Source organism: Leucoraja erinacea, chromosome 7, assembly GCF_028641065.1.
Source record: "Leucoraja erinacea ecotype New England chromosome 7, Leri_hhj_1, whole genome shotgun sequence".
In the NCBI taxonomy this organism is placed as follows: Eukaryota; Metazoa; Chordata; class Chondrichthyes; order Rajiformes; family Rajidae; genus Leucoraja; species Leucoraja erinaceus.
In genome coordinates, this window is record NC_073383.1 from 44,516,432 (window position 1) to 44,540,930 (window position 24,499).

A 24,499-nucleotide genomic window follows, 5' to 3' on the forward strand; every position below is an offset into this window, starting at 1 on the left:
CTTTTCAGGTACATCCACATCCTGCTGAAATAGTTTAATTTTAAATTAAGTGTGTTTTTTTTAAATTTTAGATTCATCAAAATGTATAAAAATAATGTTCTTTTAAATTCAGTGTATCGCTTGCTAAAATGTATAAAAATAATATTCTTTTAAACGCAGTGCATTGCTTGTGATTTTTTAAACATTTTAGATTCATCAAAATGTATAAAAATAATGTTCGTTTAAATTCAGTGTATTGCTTGTTTTAGTGTTAGATTCATCAAAATGTATAAAAATAATATCCTTTTAAATGAGGTGCATTTGAAGTGCTTGTGTTTGTTTTCGTCATCAAAATTAATGTAAAAAGTCAGACTTTAAGTACAGTGCATTCCTTCCTTGCGTTTGTGTGGTATGACAGCGCACCACGTGCAGCTGTTTATGCACCTTTTTTTTTGCAATGAGCCAATGAAAATGACCGGTCAGCAAAGGCGATTAACTAAAACTGCCTACGACTATCTCCAACTACATGGCGACCCCACTACAACTACAGGATTAACGATTATCTCCAAGGCGACCAAAATTTGCAGTGATCATACTGAGGCCACGACTAGTTCCCAGAATGTGGGGACTCCTCATGACCATGAAGGAGACTCACTAGAGACCACCAACGAACGTGTGGCGATCATGTGGTTTGTGCAGTCACCTACAGTCGCCTAAGTGGAACAGGCCCATTAACTTGGGGAAAAGGCAGAGCTACAATTCCATCTCTCTACAAACTGCCTGAAGCTGAGCTCCAAGCTTGTTCCACAGGGCCCGGCCCCACGTTGAACAGATTATATCCTCCACCCACAGGAACGCTTCTGCCTCGTGGGTTCATCGGCCGTGGCCCCGGAACCGTTATCCGAGTCCGTGTTTAGCGGCCGGACGGTTGGTTCAGCGGACGGACACCGCCCCCTTCTCCCCAGCCACGTGCGTTGCCCTTGGCAACAGCCAGGGCCATGGTGGGGAAGACGAAACAGCCTCGGTTCCGGCTGCACTCGGCGGCGGTGAAACTGACCGGGTCGGCCCAGGCAGAGAGCGAGCCTGCCCGGGCAACCCCCGTGTCATGGCCCCCGCCCCCACTCTCCGTGGATGCCAGGAGGCGACTGCAGGAGGTGAGTGGCTGCGGGGAAACGCCGCGTCCCGGAATGTAGCCACGAGTCTCTGCTCCCCGGCCTTAACCTCTCCTGTTTGCCGCTCTCCGTCCGCAGGATGCCGATCGCTTGCCGCCTTCGCTGTTCGCCGGGACCAAAATCGACCCGAGTCTGCTGGTTGGGAAGCTGGACGACGACGAGCGCAAGTCGGTGGCGTCTAGCCAGAGAGGTAGGACTGGAACCCGCACCGGGACGGGAGAATTGCATTGACGTGTTCTCATCAGCGTCTGCACTTTACGTGGCCCTACGGAATGTGTCTCAGTACGTTTTGAAAAATCACTGAGAATGACGATTGTTGTGCCAGACTCTTTCCAACGTCGGAAAATTAGACCTAGCAAGTTACTGCACCTTGTTAATGGTATCACACAACACTGCTTTTTAAGACACACTAGATCAAGGGGGACCCGTTGGATCCTGCCCCCTCAACTTTGAGGGCAAAGATCCTACAGCAAAAGGATTTGAGTATAGGAGCAGGGAGGTTCTACTGCAGTTGTACAGTGTCTTGGTGAGACCACACCTGGGTTGCGTACAGTTTTGGTCTCCAAATCTGAGGAAGGACATTATTGCCATGGAGGGAGTGCAGAGAAGGTTCACCAGACTGATTCCTGTCGGACTGCAGGGGTGATGCGCCGTTGTGTATGGCTGCTCCGCCTGCAGCCCGTCCTTTCACCCTTTTTTATTTTTATTTTTAGTCCTGTCGGTACAAAATGTTTATTGGAGGTCTTTTATGTGGTGGGTGGGGGGAGGGGAAGGGGGAAACTATTTTAATCCCAGTCCTACCTGGTCGGAGATGTGGTTTTCCTCCGAACCGCGTCTTCGTCCTCTCTGTGCGGCCTACCATCAAGCTGGAGCAGCGCTGGAGCGGCGTTTCCTGCCGGGACTACAGCTTCGCCGGCAGTGCAAATGCTGGGACACCAACACGGAGCGGGCGATGCCTTACCGGGTCGCCTTGCGGTAAGCTCCGGGGCACTGTGACCGCCGACTGCAACATTGTTGAGCTGCGGCTGCAGAGCGTCCAGCCACGGGCGGGCGGCACTGGATTTACAACACCGCGGAGCCTGGGATCCGAGATCGCCAGAGTCGGAGGTCCGGCCGGCGCGGCCTGAGAACTTTGGACATTGCAGTCTTCGGGGAGGAAGCGGCCGCTTCAGTCCAAGCCGCTGAAGAATGTTCACCCGACGCCGATGATCCAGCTTCGCGGCAAGAGGGCCTGAAAACACTGGGTTGGCTGAGGAGGCCACATCTCGACCCCGACCTCGGGTGGACTATGAGGAGGAGAACTGGATATTTTTAGTGCCTTCCCTCACAGTGAATTCTGCTGTGGGGGGACGTTTCTTGTTGATTTCTATAGTGTACTGTTCTGTGTCTTTTTTCGTTTTCTTTTTTATTTTGTATGGATTTATTGACATTTAATCTATTCAATTAGTTTAATCAATCTCTGTAAAGCACTTTGGTTCAAAGTGATTTTGTTTAAAAGTGCTATATAAATAAATTTATTTATTATTATGTCAGGACTGTCTTATGAAGAAAGACTGGATAGACTTGGTTTATACTCTCTAGAATTTAGGAGATTGAGAGGGGATCTTATAGAAACTTACAAAATTCTTAAGGGGTTGGACAGGCTAGATGCAGGAAGATTGCTCCCGATGTTGGGGAAGTCCAGGACAAGGGGTCACAGCTTAAGGATAAGGGGGAAATCCTTTAAAACCGAGATGAGAAGAACTTTTTTCACACAGAGAGTGGTGAATCTCAGGAACTCTCTGCCACAGAGGGTAGTCGAGGCCAGTTCATTGGCTATATTTAAGAGGGAGTTAGATGTGGCCCTTGTGGCTAAGGGGATCAGAGGGTATGGAGAGAAGGCAGGTACAGGATACTGAGTTGGATGATGAGCCATGATCATATTGAATGGCGGTGCAGGCTCGAAGGGCCGAATGGCCTACTCCTGCACCTAATTTCTATGTTTCTATAGGGTGATTTCACGAAAGGTCACTGAAGCGTAGATCTGCGCCCACGTGACCGAAAATTTAAAGTGGAGTACGCTTGGTACTTCCGGTACATGTTAGTGAATGGGAAAACACGCACTTTCACACCCGTTAAAAACATCGAAAACGGCCAGTTTTTGAGCTGCAATTTACTATGCCAGTTGGGCCCATAACATTATTAAAAATTAAGAGAACTGAAATAAATTTTCAGTTATTATAGATTGAAGCATTCTGAAACAAATATTAAACAATCTTACTTGGATGACCTGAAATTAAAGCATATAATTAGTTAGTTACCCAATTGTAGTTAATTCCAAAATTCAATTACTAGATCTAAACATCTATCCATTTCTTAAGGAAATATTAACATTTTTAAATAACCTAAGTGTTCAAAGAACATTCACACAAGAATTCACAATAAAACATGATTTTTAAATCCCATTGACATTAATTTATGGGCCAAATGGAAGGGATTTAGTGTTCAATTGCTGTAAATGAATGGCCATTTAAATCAGCTTGCGAGTGGAACGCGCTGGTTTGGAACGTTGCCATTGCGGTGAATTTGAAGCCCATATGGCATGAAAGATACTGCAGGATTGAATGGGCCCCCAAGTCAGCTACTTGCAACATAAAATTTTGTATAAAGGGATCTTAAGAAGCCCTTTTTAATGTAAAAATAAACAACCTACCTTGCCTTGTCCCCTACATGAGATCCGCCCCGTTGTCGGGGTTCGCGGCTTTAGAGGATGATTTTTAATCTACTATAACAATTAAATAACCCAATTTAGTTTAAAAATACCTGCAGCGAACAAATTTAGCAGCGATTTTTTGTCAGCAACTAAGTAGGCTGAACAACATCGAATTCAACAGCCTAGAGAAAATCGCGTTTTAAACCCGCCCCCCTCTCAAAGGCGCCAAAGTCGCGCACACGGGCAGTGGCAGAACTGCAGCGCCGCTGAAGGTAAGTTTTGCAACATACCTAGTGTTTGCGACTGGGATTCTCACCCAGCAATTAGCTTAGTTTTGAAGAAGTATGGGGGAGAGGTCACAGCTTTCAACTATGCACGAGTATGACCAGGAGAAGATTAAAATGTACTTGTACAAGAAGAAGTATGGATGAATATCTTGCAAGAAAGTGTAGAATTGGCAGAACAGATTGCACCTCAAGATAGTGTATCAAATGTCTCAACACGAAGATCAAGACATAAATCTGGTTCTGTAGCCAGTTCATCCACAAGGGTATCAGTTCAAGTGAAAGCTGAAGCTGACATAGCTGCTCTTTCGTTAAAAGTTGAAGAGATGGAGGAAATGCATGAGGCTGAGGAACAAGAAATGTGGCTTAAGAGAGAGGCTGAGGAATGAAAAAGACAGTTGAGTAGACCAAAAAACCAGCTGGAACTAACCACAAAATTGGCAATTGCCAAGAGTACGGCAGAGATACTGGAAAATCGAGGTTCGAGACACGGCTCGAAAGTATCTCAGAGGAAGAGTCCCTCAGTCCAAGAAGGGGCTGCAGAACTGGAGATTAAATCCACAGCCGGGGACCACCTTTGAAAACCCACTGAAACAGTGATGGGCCGACAAAGCTTTATCTCAACAACAGGATGTTAGACAGAAGCAACACATTTATGGGCCTCCTGATGAGGTTCGTAACAAACCACCAATTCTGTATCCTTTTCAGAGGCCTGTTATACAGGCTCAAGTTGGCCAACATGGGCCTGCCTATCAATCATTTGCACCCAGACAGGGACAAACAACAAGCCATGGAGCTCATGACGAAGCTTACCCAAGACGGTACCCTTCACAGATGCCTATTCAATATCCATCTGGGCTCAACCAGGGACCTGCCAATGAATTCTTTAAATTGGTCTGAAATCAAATGGGAGTTGACGAGTCTCCAGCTCAACATAATATCTCTTCTCTGTTACTGCGAATGGAAATTGCTAAATACGATGGTGATCCCTTGCGATATGAGATTTTCATAGACCAGTTTGAGAAAGGAGTGGAGAGGAAAACTACCGATGATGAAGATAGTTTACAATTTCTGGAGTATTACACAGTTGGACATGCTAAGCAGCTTATGGGAAGCTCTAGTAATATGCCTGCGAGTGAGGGCTACTCATTGGCAAGACAATTGCTTAGGGAACAATTTGGTAACGAGCACCATATTGTTAATGTATATATGGAGCAGGCCTATGCTTGGACAGCTATAAAGACAGAAGATGCGAAGGCATTACGAGAGTTTGTGATATTCCTGAGAAGTTGTTGCAGCTTGATGAGAAGTTCCAACCACATGCGAGAAATTAATGTCATTAATAATATTAGGGCTATCATTCTGAAGCTGCCCTATAGGCTTACAGAAAGGTGGGGAGATAAAGCAAGTATGATAATGGAAGAATGGGGCTGGCAAGCCACGCTTTTTGATCGGGTGAATTACATGGAAAGGGAGGTGTGGGTAATGTCAAATCCGCACCATGGGTGTATTGAAGATTCTAAACCAATTGCAACTGTCAAAGGTTCTACCTTTACAAAAAGCAAAGGAAGATCAGAACCTAAGGGAAGTAGTTTTACTACCGCTATAATACCTGCAGAACGAAAGGTGAAAAGGAAGGAGATACATCTACTGTTAAGCCAAGGTGGTTCTGCTTGTCATGTAACAAAGTTGATCACACCATAATGTGGTGTCGGAAATTCAAGAAGAAGGAATATAAAGAAAGATGGATTTCTTAAAGGAGAAGGGAATCTGTTTTGGATGTTTGAAAAAAGGACACATGGTTAAAGTTTGTAAGAGTCCTATAACTTGTGATAAGTACAAGCAAGATCATCCTGAAGCACTTCACACTGAGCAGAAGAAGCTGGAGCAAATGGAACAGAAGGAGAAGTCAGCTACTAGTGATGCTGTCACCTCACCTCAGATAACTGCCCATATTGGGGCTGGGGTAGAAACCTGTATTTTCTCTATCTTACCAGATAAGGAGCAGCCAGGGGAATACAGTGTTGCAAACATATGCATTTTTCGATCATGGAAGTTCGGCTACCTTTAGTACAGAAAGCTTGATGAGAAGACTGGACATTACAGGAGAACAGGTTAAGATTCTATTGCATACCACGAATGAAGAGAAGGAGTGCGCTAGTCATCACATTACAGATATGGAAATATCTAGTCTGGATGAAGACTATTTTATACAACTATCTGAGGTGTTTACACATGAGACGATGCCTGTTTGTCATCAACATATACCCAAGCAAGAAGACTTGAAACAATGGCCTACTATGGACACTATTGTCTGGACTTACCTTTCAAGCAAGAAAGTGTTAGTCTGCCGAATAATCGTCGTATGGCAGAGCAACGCACCCAGAATCTGAAATGCAAGTTTGGCAACAATACGAAATTTCATGAGGAATATACGTCTTTTCTGAAGGATATGATTGACAATGATTATGCCGAAATGGTACCAACAAACCAACTAAATCGAAGTGACGGAGAGCTTTGGTACATTTCGCAACATGGGGTGTATCACTCGAAGAAAGGGACCCTGAGGGTGGTCTTTAACTGTGCCGCAGTCTTCAAAGGAACATCACTTCACTGTCAACTTCTGTAAGGTCCAGACCTTACCAACTCACTCATTGGGGTTCTTATTAAATTCAGACAAGAACCGATTGCTTTGATGGCTGATATTAAAACGATGTTTCATCAAGTCAAAAGTACCAGAAAAACACATTGACTACTTGCGATGCCTATGGTGGCCTGATGGTAATGCACAACAAGATCTCGTTGAATACCGGTTGAAGGTACATCTCTTTGGAGCAGTGTCATCAAGGTGTGCAAACTTTGCATTAAAGAAGACCTCAGATGATAATAAAGCTCACTTTCAAGAAGAAGTGATAAATACTGTGAAGAATAATTTATATGTGGATGATTGCTTAATTCAATTCAATTCAGGATGCAATTCAAATGGTAAAACATCTGACTTCGCTCTGCAATAAGGGAGGATTCATGCTTTCCAAGTGGATCAGCAACATCCGTGTTGTATTGGAAAGCATTCCACCAGATGATAGAGCCAAGGAGACCAGGGAGTTGGATTTGGACAAAGACAATTTGCCAATGGAAAGAGCATTGGGAGCTTGATCAAGTTCAGAATCTCGATTCAAGAGCGACCATGTACTAGAAGGGGTATCCTATCGTGATTGGTTCTGTTTACGACCCTTTGGGATTTCTTGCACCATTTACTGCCATCCTAGTTGATTTTGCAGGATCTTTGTAAAGAAAAACTTGAATGGGATGAGAGTATAATGCAAACTTCCTTTCACCGTTGGACAAAATGGTTAGCAGATCTCAACAAGATCTCGGAATTCAAAGTGGACCAGTGCATGAAGCCTCCAAGCTTTGGTAAGATCAGAAGTGCACAGCTGCATCATTTCTCAGATGACAGTGACAGTGGCTGCGGTAGAGTTTCATATCTAAGACTGGAAAATGATGACAAAAAAGTATATGTTGCATTCTTAATGGGAAAGGCCAGAGTGGCACCATTGAAGCAAATGACAATTCCCAGAATGGAACTTACTGCCGCAGTCTTAGCTGTTAAAGTTGATATAATTCTACAAAAAGAACTACAGCTTCAACTGGAAGAATATCTTCTGGACTGATAGTACTACGGTGCTTAAATACTTCAATAATGAGCAAATACTTCAATAATGTAGCAAACAGAATCTCTTTTTTATTGGGAGCTACAGATGTTTCACAATGGAAATATGTTAACACAAAGGAAAATCTTGTGGATGAAGCTTCTAGAGGACGAACAGCAGACCGCTTCTGAAGCAACAAGAGGTGTATTTTTGGACCACAGTTTCTCTGTAAGCCAGACAGAGAATGGCCAAAGCTTGAGCTGGGATTTGAAATCTCTGCTAATGATCCAGAAACTAAACAAAACATCACAGTGAACATTATTGCTAAACATCCTATTATTCTCTCGAAGGATTTTCACATATCAACATTATTTTTACTGCATATCCATGAACTGATCGGACATGGAGGAAGAAGATTTATGCTGTCAAAATTTTGGACTTTTGAGTTTTGGACTATATACTGGGTATCATGCCTGATGTTAAGGGTTTGGTGCGCACAATACAATTTCAGACTAAGAACAATGTTTTAATAAGACTGATAACCTAGTTATGATTGCTCCTAGAAGACTAGGTTGAAGATGGAGCAGTCTTTAATCACACAGCGAGAGCACACATCCCAAATGGACTTCGGGAAACCCCGTGGGAGACCAACGTCCCTGTCCCTCAATAGCAGAGAGGGATGATCCAAGGAGAGGCCTAACCCCCAGGGAGCGCCACAGGACCCCCCCCCCCAAGTACCCGAGGCACGAAACAGACAGGGGGGTGTACACGGCAGCCAGCCCGGGTGCATACCATGCCCGGAACAGGCAACTGACCAACAGGTGCAGGGGATGGAGTAGCCAGAGATGGAGGTACCCTAGACGGAGGGCACCCTCGCTTACGGGGCCACACTACCAGCACCGGCTGATCAATGTCAATATGCGCCGGCTTCAGCCACGCAACCGAAGCAGTCTCATGGCCGACCCCCCATGTCCAGGACAAATGTAGATGAGCCATGCTCTAGGACTAGGAAGAGACCCTCGTACGCTGGAGGTGTGCCCGATGAGCATCCCTACACAGGAAGACGAACAGGCAGTCCTCCAGAGCAGAGGGAACGTGCGGACGGAAGAACCCATGACGAGACGTGGGCACCGGCGCCAGCTTGCCCACCGTCTGCCGAAGACGTTGCAGAGTGTCCGAAGGCTGCTCCATCTGGCCCCTCGCCGGCGGGATAAACTCCCTGGGCCCCGTCAACGGAGAGCCATACATCAACTCGGGGGAGGAGGAGGCCAAGTCCTCTTTCGGTGCAGTGCGGTTCCCCAGCAAACCCCACGGGAGAGCGTCCACCCTGTCTGGATCATTCAGCCGTGCCTTCAGGGCATCCTTGAGTTGGCGGTGAAACCGCTCCACCGGTCCGTTCGCCTGCGGATGATACGCCGTCGTGTGGTGTAGGCGAACCCCCATGGCCGACCACAGCTCCGACGTGAATTGAGGCCCCCGGTCGGATGTTATGTCCAGTGGCCAAGGCTCGAGCACAAGTGACCGTTGAAGAATCAGATAGCGGAATGGCTTCAGGCCACCGCGTTAAGCGGTCCACGATGGAGAAGAGATAGGTCATGCCTCGGGACGGCGGCAGCGGCCCCACGATATCCACGTGAATGTGGTCGAACCGCTGCCGAGGGATGGTGAATTCCCGCAAAGGCGCGCACGCGTGTCGTTGCACCATGGGGGTCTGGCACGGGATGCAAGTGAGCACCCAATGTCCAACCTCCTTCCGCAGCCTGTGCCGCATGAAGCGTGAAGCTACCAGGGCCGTTGTTGCCCGGATGAAGGGATGCGCAAGCCCATGGAGCACCTCAAACACCCTGCGCCGCAAGGCGACGGGGACGATGGGTCGCGAAAGTCCAGTGGAGACATCGCACAGCAGCGTTGCGCCCCCAGGACCACAGACAACGTCCTCCAACTGCAGTCCCGAAACTGCCAACAGATAGGCCATCTCCTCGTCGACCAGCTGAGCGGCTGCCAGGGCGGAATACTTAATACCCTCAGCGACTTGGAGAACCGCGTGGACTGCAGGTCGTGATGAGGCTTCAGCCACCCTGTTGTATTTGCCCTCAATGAAACGGATGCAGTAAAAGGCCTCCCCGCCAGGAAGTAGTGAAAGAGGCGTACGGTGAGGGCAAGGAGCTCGCGGTCAAAAACGCTGTAACGGTGCTGAGCACCACCGAGATACCTGAAGAAGGCGAATGGCCGCCAGCATCCGTTAACGAGCTGCTCCAACACTGCCCCAACCGCAAGGTGTCCACCGTCAAGGCGATCGGGTGTCCTCATGTGGGTGGACGAGCATCGTAGCCCCAGCCAGTGCCTCCTTAGCCCTCTCGAATGCCTCTGTTGCTTCGTCGGACCACTCAACTTCCTACGATGACCAGCAATCAGGTGAAAAAGCGGACGCATGATTGCGGCCGCTGCCGGCAAGAAACGGTGATAAAAGGTGACCATCCCCTTTAGACCCTTAACTGTGGTCGGACGGGGAACCTGTGGACAGCATCCACCCTGGCTGGCAGAGGCACCACCCCCTGTGGAGTTACGCGGTGGCCGAGGAAGTCGATAGCCGTCACCCCAAAACGGCACTTGGACGAGTTGATGGACAAACCAAAATCGCTGAGACGCTGACACAGCCAACGAGGATGAATGGAGTGCTTCTGCCGTGAGGACTGGCCACGAGTATGTCATCCAAGAACAGGAATACGAAGTCCAGGCCACGGCACACACAGTCCATAAGCCGCTGAAAGGCCTGCGCAGCGTTCTTCAAACCAAACGGCATTCGTACAAATTCAAACAGTCCAAATGGCGTTATAATGGTTTTCTTCGGGAAATGGTGCGAACTCCGTAGGTGCGAATAGCACTCCCGTTTGCCGCGGTGAGGAAGGGGCCCCGTTTGTCCGCACGGATGTCATCGATGGAGGGAGGCAGAATGCTCACTTCCGCACCAGTGTCCATGAGGAATCGACCTCCAGTGCGGCGATCTCAGGCGAAGATGCGATGAATATTGTCGGTCGCTGATGGTATCACTGACAACCGGCCCCTTTGTTTCCCGGGAATGAACAGGGTGGGCGACATTGCTTTGCTGCAACTCCCCAGCGACGATGGTAATAGCACGAACCCCCTCTGCTGGCGCCCGGTGGAACTGGAGGCAAATTTGGCTGGGTTGAACACCAGCGACTGCTGCTGGCGTTGGGTGGAACAGCAGGCGGGCCGTGCTGGCCGGCCGGATTTTGCTGCGGGGGCCGACTGGGAGCAGCGGAGACGCGGTGGATTGCGGCCCCGACCTGCTCCGAGCCTCCTGACGCCACGGGAAGGACGGCCAGCGCTTCCAGGTCCAGGGCGGGACATCCACAGCTCGTCGGCATGATCGGCCAGCGCCTGCATGTTGGTAAGGGATACCTGGCAAGCTGCAGGCGGATGTCAGGCGGTAGCTGCTGCAGGTAAGCGAATTTAAATAGGAAACGAGGTTCGTGATCCCCCATTAGGGCGAGCATGTCCTCCAGGAGGGCAGACGGCCGGCGGTCGCCCAGGCCATCCATTCGGAAAATCCCAGCTGCCCGCTCAGATTCACTAAGGCCAAACCTCCTGATAAGGAATTCCTTAAGGCCCCTATATTTGTTAGTTAACGGGGGGGCTCTGAGGTAAGGCTTAACTCGCCTCGCAGTCGTTTGGTCAAGCGTGCTGACCACGTAAAAGTATTTTGTTTCGTCCGCAGTTATTCCTCACACAGCAAATTGTGCCTCTGCCTTCTGGAACCAGATGTCAGGCTCTTCGGTCCACAGAGTAGGGAGTTTAAGTGCAACGGCGTTGCTATTCCATCACGACGTGTGATGAATGGCGGAGTCACCAGTTGTAGCGGCCTGCACGAGGTCAGGAAAAGGCCAGATGCCAGGCATGTTCAAACAGTAGTTTTTAATCACACAGCGAGAGCACACACCCCAAAGGGAGCCCGGGAAGTCCCGTGGGAGACCAACGCCCCTGTCCCTCAATAGCCGAGGGGGATGATCCAAGGAGTGACCTAAACTCCAGGGACCGCCATAGCATGTTATTTTTTGGTTTATCATACATGTTAAGCTTTTATAGCTCCTTTTTAAATATCTTTTAGTAATTGCCTCGTTAAATACTCGGAACAATTAGGGGCCGGTATGTAGTAGCCATTTAGCTCAACTCAGTATGTTATAACTATAGGACAAAGGACATTTATTGTCACATACACCAATTGGTGCAGTGAAATTTGAGTTACCAGCAGCACACTTACGATAAACACAACGCTCTAGAATTTAACATAAAAACATTCCCCCCCACAACAGAATCAATGTTTCCCACTGAGAGGGAAGGCAACAATGTTCAGTCCTCTTCCTCTTGTTCACCCGTGGTCGGGGCCTATTCAGGCCTCCACAGTCGCTGCAACGGCGGCCCGATGTCTCGGGCCCTCTCGCCAGAATGATGGAACTCAGGCGTTGGAACGGAAGAACACTCTCAGAGGCTTGGAGTTTCTGAATCTGCCGCTTCCTACCGGAGACCGCGGCTTCCGAAGTCTACAGGCCGAGCTGGGCGGAGCTCCAAGACTGGCGATCCTCGGCGAAAGATCCCAGTCCTCCTCGATATTTTAAGTCAGTGCTGCCTGTGGCTGGAAGCTCTGCAGACCACAGCTCCATGGTGTTCATGTCTGCAGGCCCAACACTCCAGAGCTCCAACACGGCGATCCCGGTAAGGCATCGTCCCGATGTAATTCAGCGCTGCGCCGCCGCTGAAGCGCTGGCCGGTCTCCGGCAGGGAAGATCGCGCCAGTCCAGATGGTAGGCCGCGAGGAGGGGGCGAAGATGCGGCTCAGACGAAAGACGCATCCTCGACAAGGTAGTGTCTGAGAAAAACGGTTTCCCCCTTCCCCCCACCTCCCCACATAATAAAGACTAAAGACCTCCAAAAACCATCTTTTTGACAGACTAAAAATAACAAAAAGGATGAAAGGACAGACAGCTGCTGGCGAAGCTGCCACACTCGATGGCGCCACCACTCGGAAAACCAGTTACCTTTAAATTAAATTTCATCTGCCTGTAATTATGTGGGTGGGATTTATACGTAGTCTGAGGCGTGTTTGCAGCTGGAAGTCTCGCGCAGACTCGCTAATAGTTTTGAAGAAGCATGGGGGAGAGGTCACAGCTTTCGACCATGCACGAGTATGACCACGAGTAAGATTAAAATGTACTTGTACAAAAAGTTTGGATGAATACGTTGCTGTTTTTACTACTACAATAAAGAAATTATTAATCAAGAGACTGTTTATCTTTCGACGGCATTTAATGTCTCATGGTGAGCTCGTGAGTGCGTATCGATTATCTTCTGAACCCTTGTTTTCAATTAAAGTTACTAAAGGAAAGAATCCTTGAAACAATATAAAAATCTGTCACTACAGCAGAGTTTTTATTGATATGTTTACCATTTTTCGCAATGATGCCAAATGTTTTTTTTTAATGAACTTAAAATTGATGCAAAGCTATCCAAAATCAGGTTTAATATTGCCGGATACAAAGTCCAAGAGTATCTCAGCAAACCAGGCAGCATTTCTGGAGAACATGGATAGGTGACGTTTTGGGTAGAGACCTGCAATGGACAGTAAGGACTGGGCCTCACTCACCCAGACCTGCAACAGATTCTTTGTTTCCACATTAATACTAAGTAATGTCGGGTTTTTTTAATGGACAGGTGCTTGAGGTCTTTTCGCTCTTCATGACAATGAAACCTTAATACTGGACATGATTTCATCATGCTCCAGAATAGGTAGCTTCATGAGCAGGACTTGCTTTGTCTGATTCTGGCATCTGTGGTCCAAATGGATTTGTGTTTTTGCTTTATCTTTTTGTAAGAAAGTCTTGATATTCATTTACTGTGTATTTGCAAATTTATGTTTAACTCTGTCCTCTCCACCTTAGTATACGAGGTTGATTGTTTTGTGAACCAGCTGCTGCCAATCTGCAGCAGAGAGACACTACTGAATATGAATTAGAAACAGAAAATAGGTGCAGAAGTAGGTCATTCGGTCCTTCGAGCCAGAACCGCCATTCAATATGGCTGATCATCCAAAATCAGTATCCCGTTCCTGCTTTCTCCCTATATCCCTTGTTTCAGTTAGCCCTAAGAGCTATATCTAACTCTCGCTTCTAAACATCAGTTTAAAGTTTAAATTAACAGTTTAAACATGAGCAGTCTGTGTTAAATATTATTAAATCCCTGTACATCTTCGAATATCAGGGAGTAAGTAAAAGTTATTTCAGAGTTGAATTACCCCATCAATATACCGTGTGAGAGTAAAGGTTGGTCCAGAACAATATAAAGCAAGAAACAAAAATTAGCGAAATCTTGGATAAATTATGACTTTAAGGAGTTTGTTATGCCCAATACGTTTATGCCATCCTTAAAGTGAACTATTTAAGTCGGTCTCATTGTCTCGTTCCTGGCTATTGCCTTGCATGTTACTTCTCAAATATTCAACCAGGTATTGATTTGGCAGAGTTTCCGGTGTCCACTTCTTTTTGGGTGATAATACATGCCCAGTCCCTTTTTGATCCTTTACCAATTAAAGCCTATATCCTCTAATTTTACAGAGGTAAAAAATTAACCTCCAAACCGCGCACCTTTAGGATATGGGATAAAACCAGAGCACCCGGAGAAAACCCCCAGCAGTCATATGGAAAACATACAAATTCTATTCAGACAGCACCCAAAGATTGAACCCCGGGTCTCAGGAGCTGTAAGGCAGCAGCACTGAAGATGCGCTGTTGTGTTGCTCAAACTATGGATGTTTTTCATTTTCAGCTTTTGGGAGAATGTCCAGGCCTCCTTTTGCTCACACCTGGCACCAAGTTACTAGTACTATGAAGTTTATCTAACCTGGAATGAATTCCGAATCCTTTTCACACGATTACTGCTCTGGGAGTAAGACAAGATCAGAATAATCACACAAAAGTCACCAAAATATTGATTCTATTTGAACATGCAAATGTCCATGGGATCAAAGCATGGAAGTACCATGTACTCTCATAATACTGTTATCATTTTGTGTGAGTGATACAAAGTGCTGAGCTGCTATGTAGTGTGCATTTGCAAACTGAAAATTGAGTTCTTCCAAAGCTTCCTAATCCAAAATTAAGCTCAGTCATGTTTGGGACCTCCTATATTTAAGAACGATAAAGCTTCTTTGTTCTTGATAAAACGTGATCATCATTAATGTGTTGTATTAATCTTATTCGATCATGGAATCATGTAATGTAACATCACCGGAAGTAGGTATTTGACCTTTCCCTCTGCTAATGAAGTTATCTGCCCATCAGAATTTCTATGTATGCAAATTATTTTTTTCAAAGTATTATTGATTACAGTATGTATTTGATGTACAGTATTGTTTTGATTTACAGTATTTCAGAAGGCATTACTTTGTCTTCACTTGAACCTTCCTAGTAAATCGTACAAGTTGGAGTCAACCAGCAGGTGGTGCTAGAGTTATATTTCTATTTCAGAGCAATATGTTGATTTAATAATGATTATTTTATACGGCAGGCTGAAGTAGATGAGCAATATTTCATACCATTGTGCTAAATACTTTCAAAGTTTATAGTAAGTTGCAAGTAGGAATGTATCACAATGTTGCATGTGTCCCAAGTTCTGTTTTCCTAAAGGGCCTGCCCCACGTTCACAACCTAATTCACGACCTTTTTTACTTGTGGACATTTTTCATCATGTTGAAAAAATGCCCCGACCTACTTGATGCAACGAGTACCTACGACTAGCATCATGACCTACTTACGACCTACCAATGAGCTCCTATGACCTCGTGATGACCATGCTACGAGTATGAGTCACGGGCAAACTCGGCAGAGGTCGTGAAAGTGTGACAGGACTTTAATGATGTAAAATTATTATTTTTTCTCTACTAACTCGATATAATCTGCAAAACTCCATTCATAAAGAACCGACTCCTGGGCTGGGGTTGCTACTGTTGGTGTACTCCATCTTATGAAGATTGAATGAATCCTCAAACTGGCATCTCCTTCACATTTTCTCCCTGCCCTACACTACTCTTTCAGAAACTGTTGATTTAATTTTTTCTGTCGATCTCCCCGCCTCAGCCTCTATTCACAGCCTGCTACCTTATTTGGGACGTAAGGAAGACTGCCCTGCAATACCCATTGCTTTAGTAACTTCATGTCCCACGGAGCTCATTTCTTCTCTTTCCCTAGCCCATTTGCCCACTTTTTCTATCCAACTGCAAGATACATTCCAATTTCCAGATCCATCCATCTTGCTTTGACAATGGTGGTCTAATCCTTGAATACGTCAATTCAATTCATTGGTTCTTTACTGCCATGCACTGGGTGCAATTAAATCCATTTTTTTGCAAGTAGTCCAGTAACAATCGTACTATACATTACGCACAGTCATACTTAAGATATTAGATTATACTTGGGCAGAATGCAAGCGTTGCCACATTCCCGGCGCCATCTTGTATCTTTCAAGTTCATAGTTGTTAAAAATATTTGAGGCCTGTTTGAGTTTTTGGAGCCGTTCTGGCCAGGTGATGTGTCGATGTCCTCTACCGCAGCTCTGCACCAGTGTTGGCCGGATCCGTTTAATGTGCTTGATGCATAGAGCAGTGCCCGATATAATTGAGCCCCAGGCTGCTGTAGGGCCACCCGCAGCCCACTCCACCGCCACCTCGATCCGGGCACATCATACATTGGCTTGTGAATGTCCCTTGCCTCAGACAGCCACTGTACAACTCCATGTCCAGGACCCTCCCGCAGCTGACCTCTGAATATACAGGGTGCCTCCGAGGGTGTGGGAGGTGAGACCCCAACCCGTTCACTGGCATCATTGTTTTCCTCAAGGGCCTATATCACTTAGGTGATTTTTTAGGCGATTACAGGCGACTAGGCTATCGCCACATGGTTACCGGGGTGTCACCTGTATGCTCGTGAGTAGTCTCCTCAGTTGCCCAAAAAGTCGTAGCGCCTTTCTGGTTGCCGATGGATTTTCAACATGTTGAAAACTTTTTGGGGACAGTCGGCGACAGTGGGTTTGACGCCAATGAGCGTAGCTTGACTTCTCCTGATGTAGGTGCTGTCGTAGTTGTCGCCAGGTTAACGTTGGTTATCGGCAGGTTAACGTAGGTTGTCGGCAGGTGACGCAAGTTGTTGTCGGTGCTGACCTTTTTTTGTTGTTGAAAGTAATGATTCTATTTCAAATTTTATGCCGCATGGGGGGGGGGGGGGTCCAGTCGCTGTTTTTTCGGCATCTAGCCTGTCCATTCCTTTAAGAATTTGATATATTTCTGTAAGATCCCCTCTCATCCATCTAAATTCCAGTGAATACAAGCCCAGTCGACCCATTATTTCATCATATGTCAGTCCCGCCATCCCAGGAATTAACCTGGTGAACCTACGCTGCACTCCCTCAATAGCAATAATGTCCTTCTTCAAATTAGGAGACCAAAATTGCACACTGATGTACAAGCACACCCAGGTCTCATTGCACCTCCCCTTTTCCTAATATGACACCATTCAGATAATCTTCCTTCCTGTTCTTGCCATCAAAGTGGATAACCTCACATTTATCCACATTATACTGCATCTGCTTTGCATTTGCCCAATCACCCAATCTATCCAAGTCACCCTGGAGTCTCATAGCATCCTCCTCGCTGCTCACACTGCCACCCAGCTTTGTGTCATTCACAAACTTTGAGATGTTACATTTAATTCCTTCTTCTAAATCGTTAATATACGTTGTAAATAACTGGGGTACCAGCACCAAGCCTTGCGGCACCCCACTAGTCACTGCCCGCCACTTTATCAAGGACCCGTTAATTCCTACTCTTTGCTTTCTGTCTGCCAACCAGTTCTCTCTCCATGTCAGCAACCCTACCCCCAATAGCATGTGCTCTAATTTTGCCCACTAATCTATTGTGTGGGACCTAGTCAAAGGCTTTTTGAAAGTCCAGATACACTACATCCACTGGCACTCCCTTATCCATTCTACTTGTTACATCCTCAAAAAATTCCAGAAGATTAGTCAAGAATGATTTCCCCTTCATGAATCCATGCTGACTTTGACGTTCCTGTCACTGTGATGTGATGAAAAGATGTGACTGTGGGAACGTGTATGGGTCTGGGTCGCATCTGACTTTCATTCTTTATTTAGAAACTACTCTAGTTTCCTGGTAAACTGCCAACTAGATAGGTACTGTCAACTAGGTAGGTGCACTTGCAGGGTGTCAAATTTCTTCAACCTTTGCTTCCAATTTTGGTGATTAGTAGAGCCAGGATGTTGGGCACTAAAAAACTCTGAAATCGGCTGGCAAAAAGGCATAATAAAATTACAAAAAAGGCATGAAAAAGGCATTGACAAAAAAAAGGCATTTATTTCCACCACCAAAATATGGTTTAAAATGATAATATAAAGGTATACTACATTAAATGACCAAAGTTGCCTGGTTGCACATAATTTACTAGCATTTTTTTCAAAATATCTGGTGTTAATCTATGCCGTCTGTCAGACAGAATATGCTTCAAATTTGTGAAAAACTTATTTCTACCCCAGCTGAGGTCACTGGTGCATACCCGAAACAAGCTACAGACTCTATATTCAAGTCGATATCTTGTGCATTACCTTTGAGAACTTTAGCACTGTTTTCTATTTCTTCAAGATCTTGGTTAACTAAATCACTCTCACATTTTCCTTGTATGTCTTTACCTACATCGCCAGGAAGTTTACGAATATCGTCAGTTACTTTGTTGAAAACCTGCAAGTTATTCACTAATGGTTCGCCACGTTTCTCAGGGGAAGTGATAGCTTGCGGGAAGTTTGCAAAATTGGAAGCAATAAACACAAGATCGCGGTGGAGTGTCTTTTTCTTGTATGATTTCACTGACGATCCTGACTGCAGCAGATTCTTCTTCTTCAAAACTGTTGACGATTTATTTTATCTTTTCAATATTTGCTGCATAGTAGTGTACAACAGAGAGCCATATATCCCACCTAGTTAAAACAGGCTGAGAAGGTAGCGGAATCTCGAATTTCCTTGAACAACTGCACACGTGACGGTGTTATGAGGAAGATTTTCTTGACATTGGAAACTAGGCGATCGACATTTGGAAAAAAGCTAAGTATGTGCTTGGTAAGTCTATGAAGTCCTTGAGCTAAGCATGTCAAATGCAACATTTTGGGGATTAAAACTTTAAGAGCACAAGCAGCTTTTTTCATGTATGGTGCTGCATCAGTCAAAAACAGAAGAACATTCTCGTGTTTTAGACTTTCTGGCCAAAGTACAGCAAGTGAAGATGTGAACAACTGAGCAATAGTTGAGCTGTTTGACTTCTCCAATACTTCCAATGTCAACAAATACTCCTTTGATGGTTGACCTGCCTCCAGTGTACTGATGACCACATTGGCAACATATCTCCCCACAGCATCGGTTGTCTGTCTATTGAGATCCATATTTTGTTGCATGCAACTTCATCTCTAATTTTCTGCACAACAATGATGAAGTTGCTTTCAACATAATTTTTCCATAATGATGACTCACTTGGTATATGTTCCTCTGTGTATTTCTCTATAAACCTCTTGAGAGATTTGTTTTCCGATTTCCACAGTGGAATTCCAGCATCAATGAATGCCTTGCACAGATCACTCAAAAACTCAGATTTGTGACTGGAGCTTGCAGTAAATGTAATGAGGAGACAAGCTCCTGGTTGCTGCCACTTATTTAATCCCTCTATGACCGGTTACCTTCTGCAAACTACCTGTGGCAATGAAACACAATCTAAAGCTAAGCAATACCGTCGACTGATTGCACATGAACTTCCAGACTTCCAAAGAGATCAATAGATCAGTGGATGATGCATTCAACCTAGTCCTGTACTTCATCCTCCAGCACCTAGACTGCCAGGGGACCCATGTTTGAATTTTGTTTGTGGATTTTTGCTCTGCATTCGACGCCATTGTGCCAGAGCTACTACACTCCAAAGTCTCCCAGTTGACTGTGCCTGAACCCCTCTGTCAGTGGATCACCAGCTTCCTGACAGACAGGAGGCAGCATGTGAGGCTGGGAAAGCACATCTCGGACCCGCAGACACTCGGCACAGGAGCACGCGCGGCTGCGTACTTTGCCCGCTCCTTTACTCTCTCTACACCAATGACTGCACCTCCACAGACTCCTGTCAAGCTTCTTAGGTTTGCGGATGACACAACCCTGATTGGACTAATCCAGGATGGGGAGGAATCTGCCTGCAGACAGGAAGTGACACAGCTGGCACCCTGGTGCCTTCGTAACAACCTGGAGCTCAATGCTCTCAGGACAGTGGAATTGAAAGTAGACTTTAGGAGAGCTCACCCTACTCGCCATCAACAACACCACAGTCACATCTGTGGAGTCATTTAATTTCCTTGGAACCATCATCTCCGAAGACCTTAAATGGGGGGCCACCGTCGACTTCCCAGTCAAAAAGGCCCAACAGTGGATGTAATTCCTGCGGTAGCTGAGGAAACACAATCTGCCACAGGCAGCGTTGGTCCAATTCTATACTGCCATCGTAAAGTCTGTCCTCGCCTTCTCCGTCATGGTCTGGTTTGGCCCAGCCACAAAACACGACATCCTGAGACTGCAGAGAATCGTTCAATCAGCTGAGAAGGTTGTTGGCAGTAACCTTTCCCCCATTGACGAACTGTGCACTGCAAAGGCCAGGAAGTGAGTGGGTAAGATCATCTCTGACCCCTCTCACCCTGGCCACAAACTCTTTGAAGCACTTCCCTCTGGAAGGCGACTCCAGACTGTCAAAGCCACCACAGCCAAACATATAAACTGTTTTTTTTTTCCACAAGCAGTAGCTCTACTCATTAATCAAAAGTCTGTAGCCTCCTTTTGCTCTGGTATTTTATTTCATTCACATGTTTATTCTTAATGTTTTAAGTTTTATTCTTAATTGTTTACTGTATGTTGTGTTACTTGCGAGCGAGCAAAGGCAAATTCCTTGTATGTGTACATACTTGGCCAATAAACTTATTCAAATGGACAATGAGTTCAAAGGCTTTCAGATAATCAGCATGTACCTCATGTTTCATGTTCTTTTGATCGTATCCAGATAATTATTCTGCTCTCCCATATATATCTCCCTTCTATTCTTTAACCTTCTTAAGCAGTTGTTTGGAATTGAAGACGATCTCCTATTCAAGTTGTATGGGTTCTGAGTTGGCAAATGTGGGAACCATTGATTCCTCCAGAGGAGGTAACTGCCATGGCAGGCAGGTGAGTTTTTAGGAGTTCATCTACTCCTTCCACCACTTATGCAGGGTCTCTGCTTGCTCCCAATGCATTTATACCACCCCAAATGCTGCAACTCCACTCTGGTTGACCATGAACCAGAAGTTCTCAGAAGTCAACAGGGAAGTTGTATTTTTTCACAGACACTTTGAATAAATCCATGAATCTATTCTGTCTGACAGGCAATCAAATCCTAAAACACAACTATACACTCATAAGAGCAAACTGAGTGTAACTAGGTCATGAATAGTGCGGCATAGTGGTGCAACTGGTAGAGCTGTTTCCTCACACCAGAAGAAACCCAGGTTTGATTCTGTCATCAGGTGCTGTCTATATAGAATTTGTATGTTTTGCCTGTGACTGCGTGGGATTCCTCCGGGTGCTCTGGTTTCCTCCCACATCCCAAGACACGTGGGTATATGGGTTATTTTGCTCGTGCAAATTACCTTGTTTAAGGAGGGGATGAGAAAATGGGATAACATTTAAATAGTGTGAACAGGTGTTCGATGATCTGTGTGGTTTTGGTGGGCCAAAAAACCTGTCTCTATGCTGTATCTGTGAATTATACTAAAGTGGAGATGATGGTATAGGGAAGTCGGTTTCTTATTCTTTACCTGATCTGGTAACTATTTTCAGCACTTCCTGTTATAGTTCAGATTTCACATACAAAGTATATTTTACTTTTGGTTCCTCTGCATTCTTACTTTCGAAGGGTGCTACTCTTTGCATAAAACGTTGCCAGGTACTGTCGAATGGATGAAGTCTATGAAGTGGATCTTTTAACTTTGTAATTTTGATTTGTTTTCTTGAACTAGTTCCGACTGTCAAAGATATTCCCGAAATTCAGTGGAACCTATTACGCTGAGAACTTTTGGCATCTTTTCTCAGTGCATCTGCCTGTATATAGTGGATGGAATACTGCATTATTAAATGGCACATTTTACTGAAGAATATCATTGCATACAATTAACATACAATATTTTTTGCATGTTGAACAAAAAGCATTCAAACTAAAATTAATAAAACGCCTTCCACCCAAAGCAGGGTGAATTAAATAAACCCCCAAATTGTACTCAGCTATCCTGGGAGTTGGTTCCCAATGAAAGACTGACCTAGGAATCATTTGCTGGAACAAATAATATATTGTATAGAGGCAAGCATGCGGTGATTTCCGGGCAATAGATCTGTCGTGATGTCCCAATCTGCCCCAATGTCATGGAATGCTCTTCAAGCCAGCATATCAAAAACTCCTTGGCCCTAGTTTTTGCATTTTCTTTAAACTTTCAAGACTTCCTTTATCAAATTTGATTTGTTGCATGCCCCTGGGTATGTTGAAGTCATCTTCACAATATCTTTTCAAGATTTTGACATAAACACAAAAAAACATTGCTTATTTATTCTGTCAGTCTTGACTTACTCACCACTCCAGAGACTGCTTCAGTCATGCCCCACGTTCGTTGAGAAACTGCCATTAGCTGCCATTTTAGTTGCTTCTAAAGCTTCCTTCAAAAGGCTTTTAAAACTCGTCCCATTTAGTGTGACCTTTGTCTTTTCAATATTGTTCGTTTCTAAAATGCTTCAATATTTTTGCTGTGCTGTTGAATTTTATATAGCTGTTCCATTGATTCATGTCAGGGTTGCAAGATTAAATTAATGGTATATTTTCCCCAATAGACTTCTCAAAATATAATTTCTCACAAAACATTGAACCTGGTAAAATAGTTTTTTTTTTAACAGATTTCACAAGAGATACAAAAATAGCATCACAAAAGGTTGTATTTTAATATCAAATCTTGTGATACCTTGTATAAAAATGGATTTAGACAATGAAAGGAGAGAAATTAATGGCTGAGCATTATTAATCTTTTTGAATAGTGGTCATTTTGATTTGTTCTGCTTGGATGCAATGGATTAGCTGGTACAGTAATTATAGGGTTGAATCAGTAGTGCAAGAGTAATACATTTAACATTTGCTAATCACCATCTGGATCTATATTTTTACTCATAATTTGACATCTTGAGAGGTGGAAATGATTCTTTTGATGTTAGACATAGAAGATGGAATCTCAGATTGATTTGTTGATACTAACAGAATTCAGTATGCCCTGTGGGAGTTGGTTGCTCATGTGGCTCATTCTCAACCAGCTATAAATAGCAGACACTGTGTCCAGGATTCTCTTGGGTCGTATTAAAATCCTTGCTACCAATGCATTAATCTGGTCTGACCCTCTATCTTTTTTGACAGATAGGAAAAGTTATTAGCTCCACGGTGTTATTTGAAAAGATTGGCAGAATTACTATTAGAATTCAGCAGTATTTTTTAAATTTATTTGCCTTTATGTTTAAATCATATTGTTTGCAAGAGCTATTTGTTAAGTAGCAGATGTTGAACATTTAAAAAAATGGGACCATTGTGAATTTGTTTCTGGTATTATGCAAAGCTTTTCATATCAAAAAAACATTAATATATTGAATCAAATATTATACTAAGCTCTTGTAAGATAGTTTAAAATATTATTTATATGGACAACATTCCCGATATTCATGTTGTATCCTTTCTAGCCACTCTTTTTAATCCGGAGGATATGCTGTTTTTTGCTTAAAATAATTTGTGGTATTCCAATGATGGCTTTATATGAGCTATTGAAGTTAGTATCTGTAATGTGGGTAACACTTGGGGTATCAGAAAGTACATGACAGTTTTATCCGATTATCTGTTTTTTCGTACCACCAGAGGCTCGTGATAATGAAACAACAATACATCCCTGGCTGGCAAATGACACCCAACCCAAAAACTGAAATAATACAAATATAAAATGTAAACTGAATGTAGTTTGTACGTTCTCCCCGTGACCTGCGTGGGCTTTCTCCAAGATCTTCGGTTTCCTCCCACACTCCAAAGACGTACAGGTTTGTAGGTAAATTGGCTTGGTGTAATCGTCCCAAGTGTGTGTAGGATAGTGTTAATATGCGGGGATTGCTGGTCGGCGCGGACCCGGTGGGCCAAAGGTCTGTTTCCGCGCTGTATCTCTAAAGTAAACCCGCCGACCCATTCCCAGCTCCGACCATCTCCCCAGCCGTTTTGAGCCCCAAGTTCAACCACACTCATGACTCGCAAGGTGCACCAGTGAGCCCCTCACACCTTCCGCTGTTTATCCGCTCTGCTTGACCACCGCCGCCTGCTTCTTTCGTCGCTCCGTCCAGTCGGCCTCATTCTGCCCCATCTCCTCCCCCTCTGCCACCACCTTCTCTCCTGGAGTCGCTGACATACTCCACATTGGAAGTGACAGCAGGTGAGAGGGGAGGGAGCTCCACAGACACGGCGCCTGGTCTTAAAGTGAAATGACACAAAGTGCTGCAGTACTTCAGCCGAATGAATCAAT

At 45.0% G+C, this 24,499-nt stretch overlaps 1 protein-coding gene across 1 annotated transcript in view; it reads left to right on the top strand.

Annotated features, from left to right (window-relative positions):
• Window positions 1-922: 922 nt before the first annotated feature.
• The window catches only part of slx9 (SLX9 ribosome biogenesis factor), a 110,026-nt gene continuing 86,449 nt past the window's right edge, over window positions 923-24,499 (top strand). Inside the window, exons 1-2 of the mRNA XM_055638426.1 lie at window positions 923-1,133; window positions 1,230-1,341. Of these exons, the coding sequence (XP_055494401.1) occupies window positions 978-1,133; window positions 1,230-1,341 (268 nt within the window). The 5' untranslated portion in view covers window positions 923-977. The remainder of the gene's footprint in view (window positions 1,134-1,229; window positions 1,342-24,499) is intronic.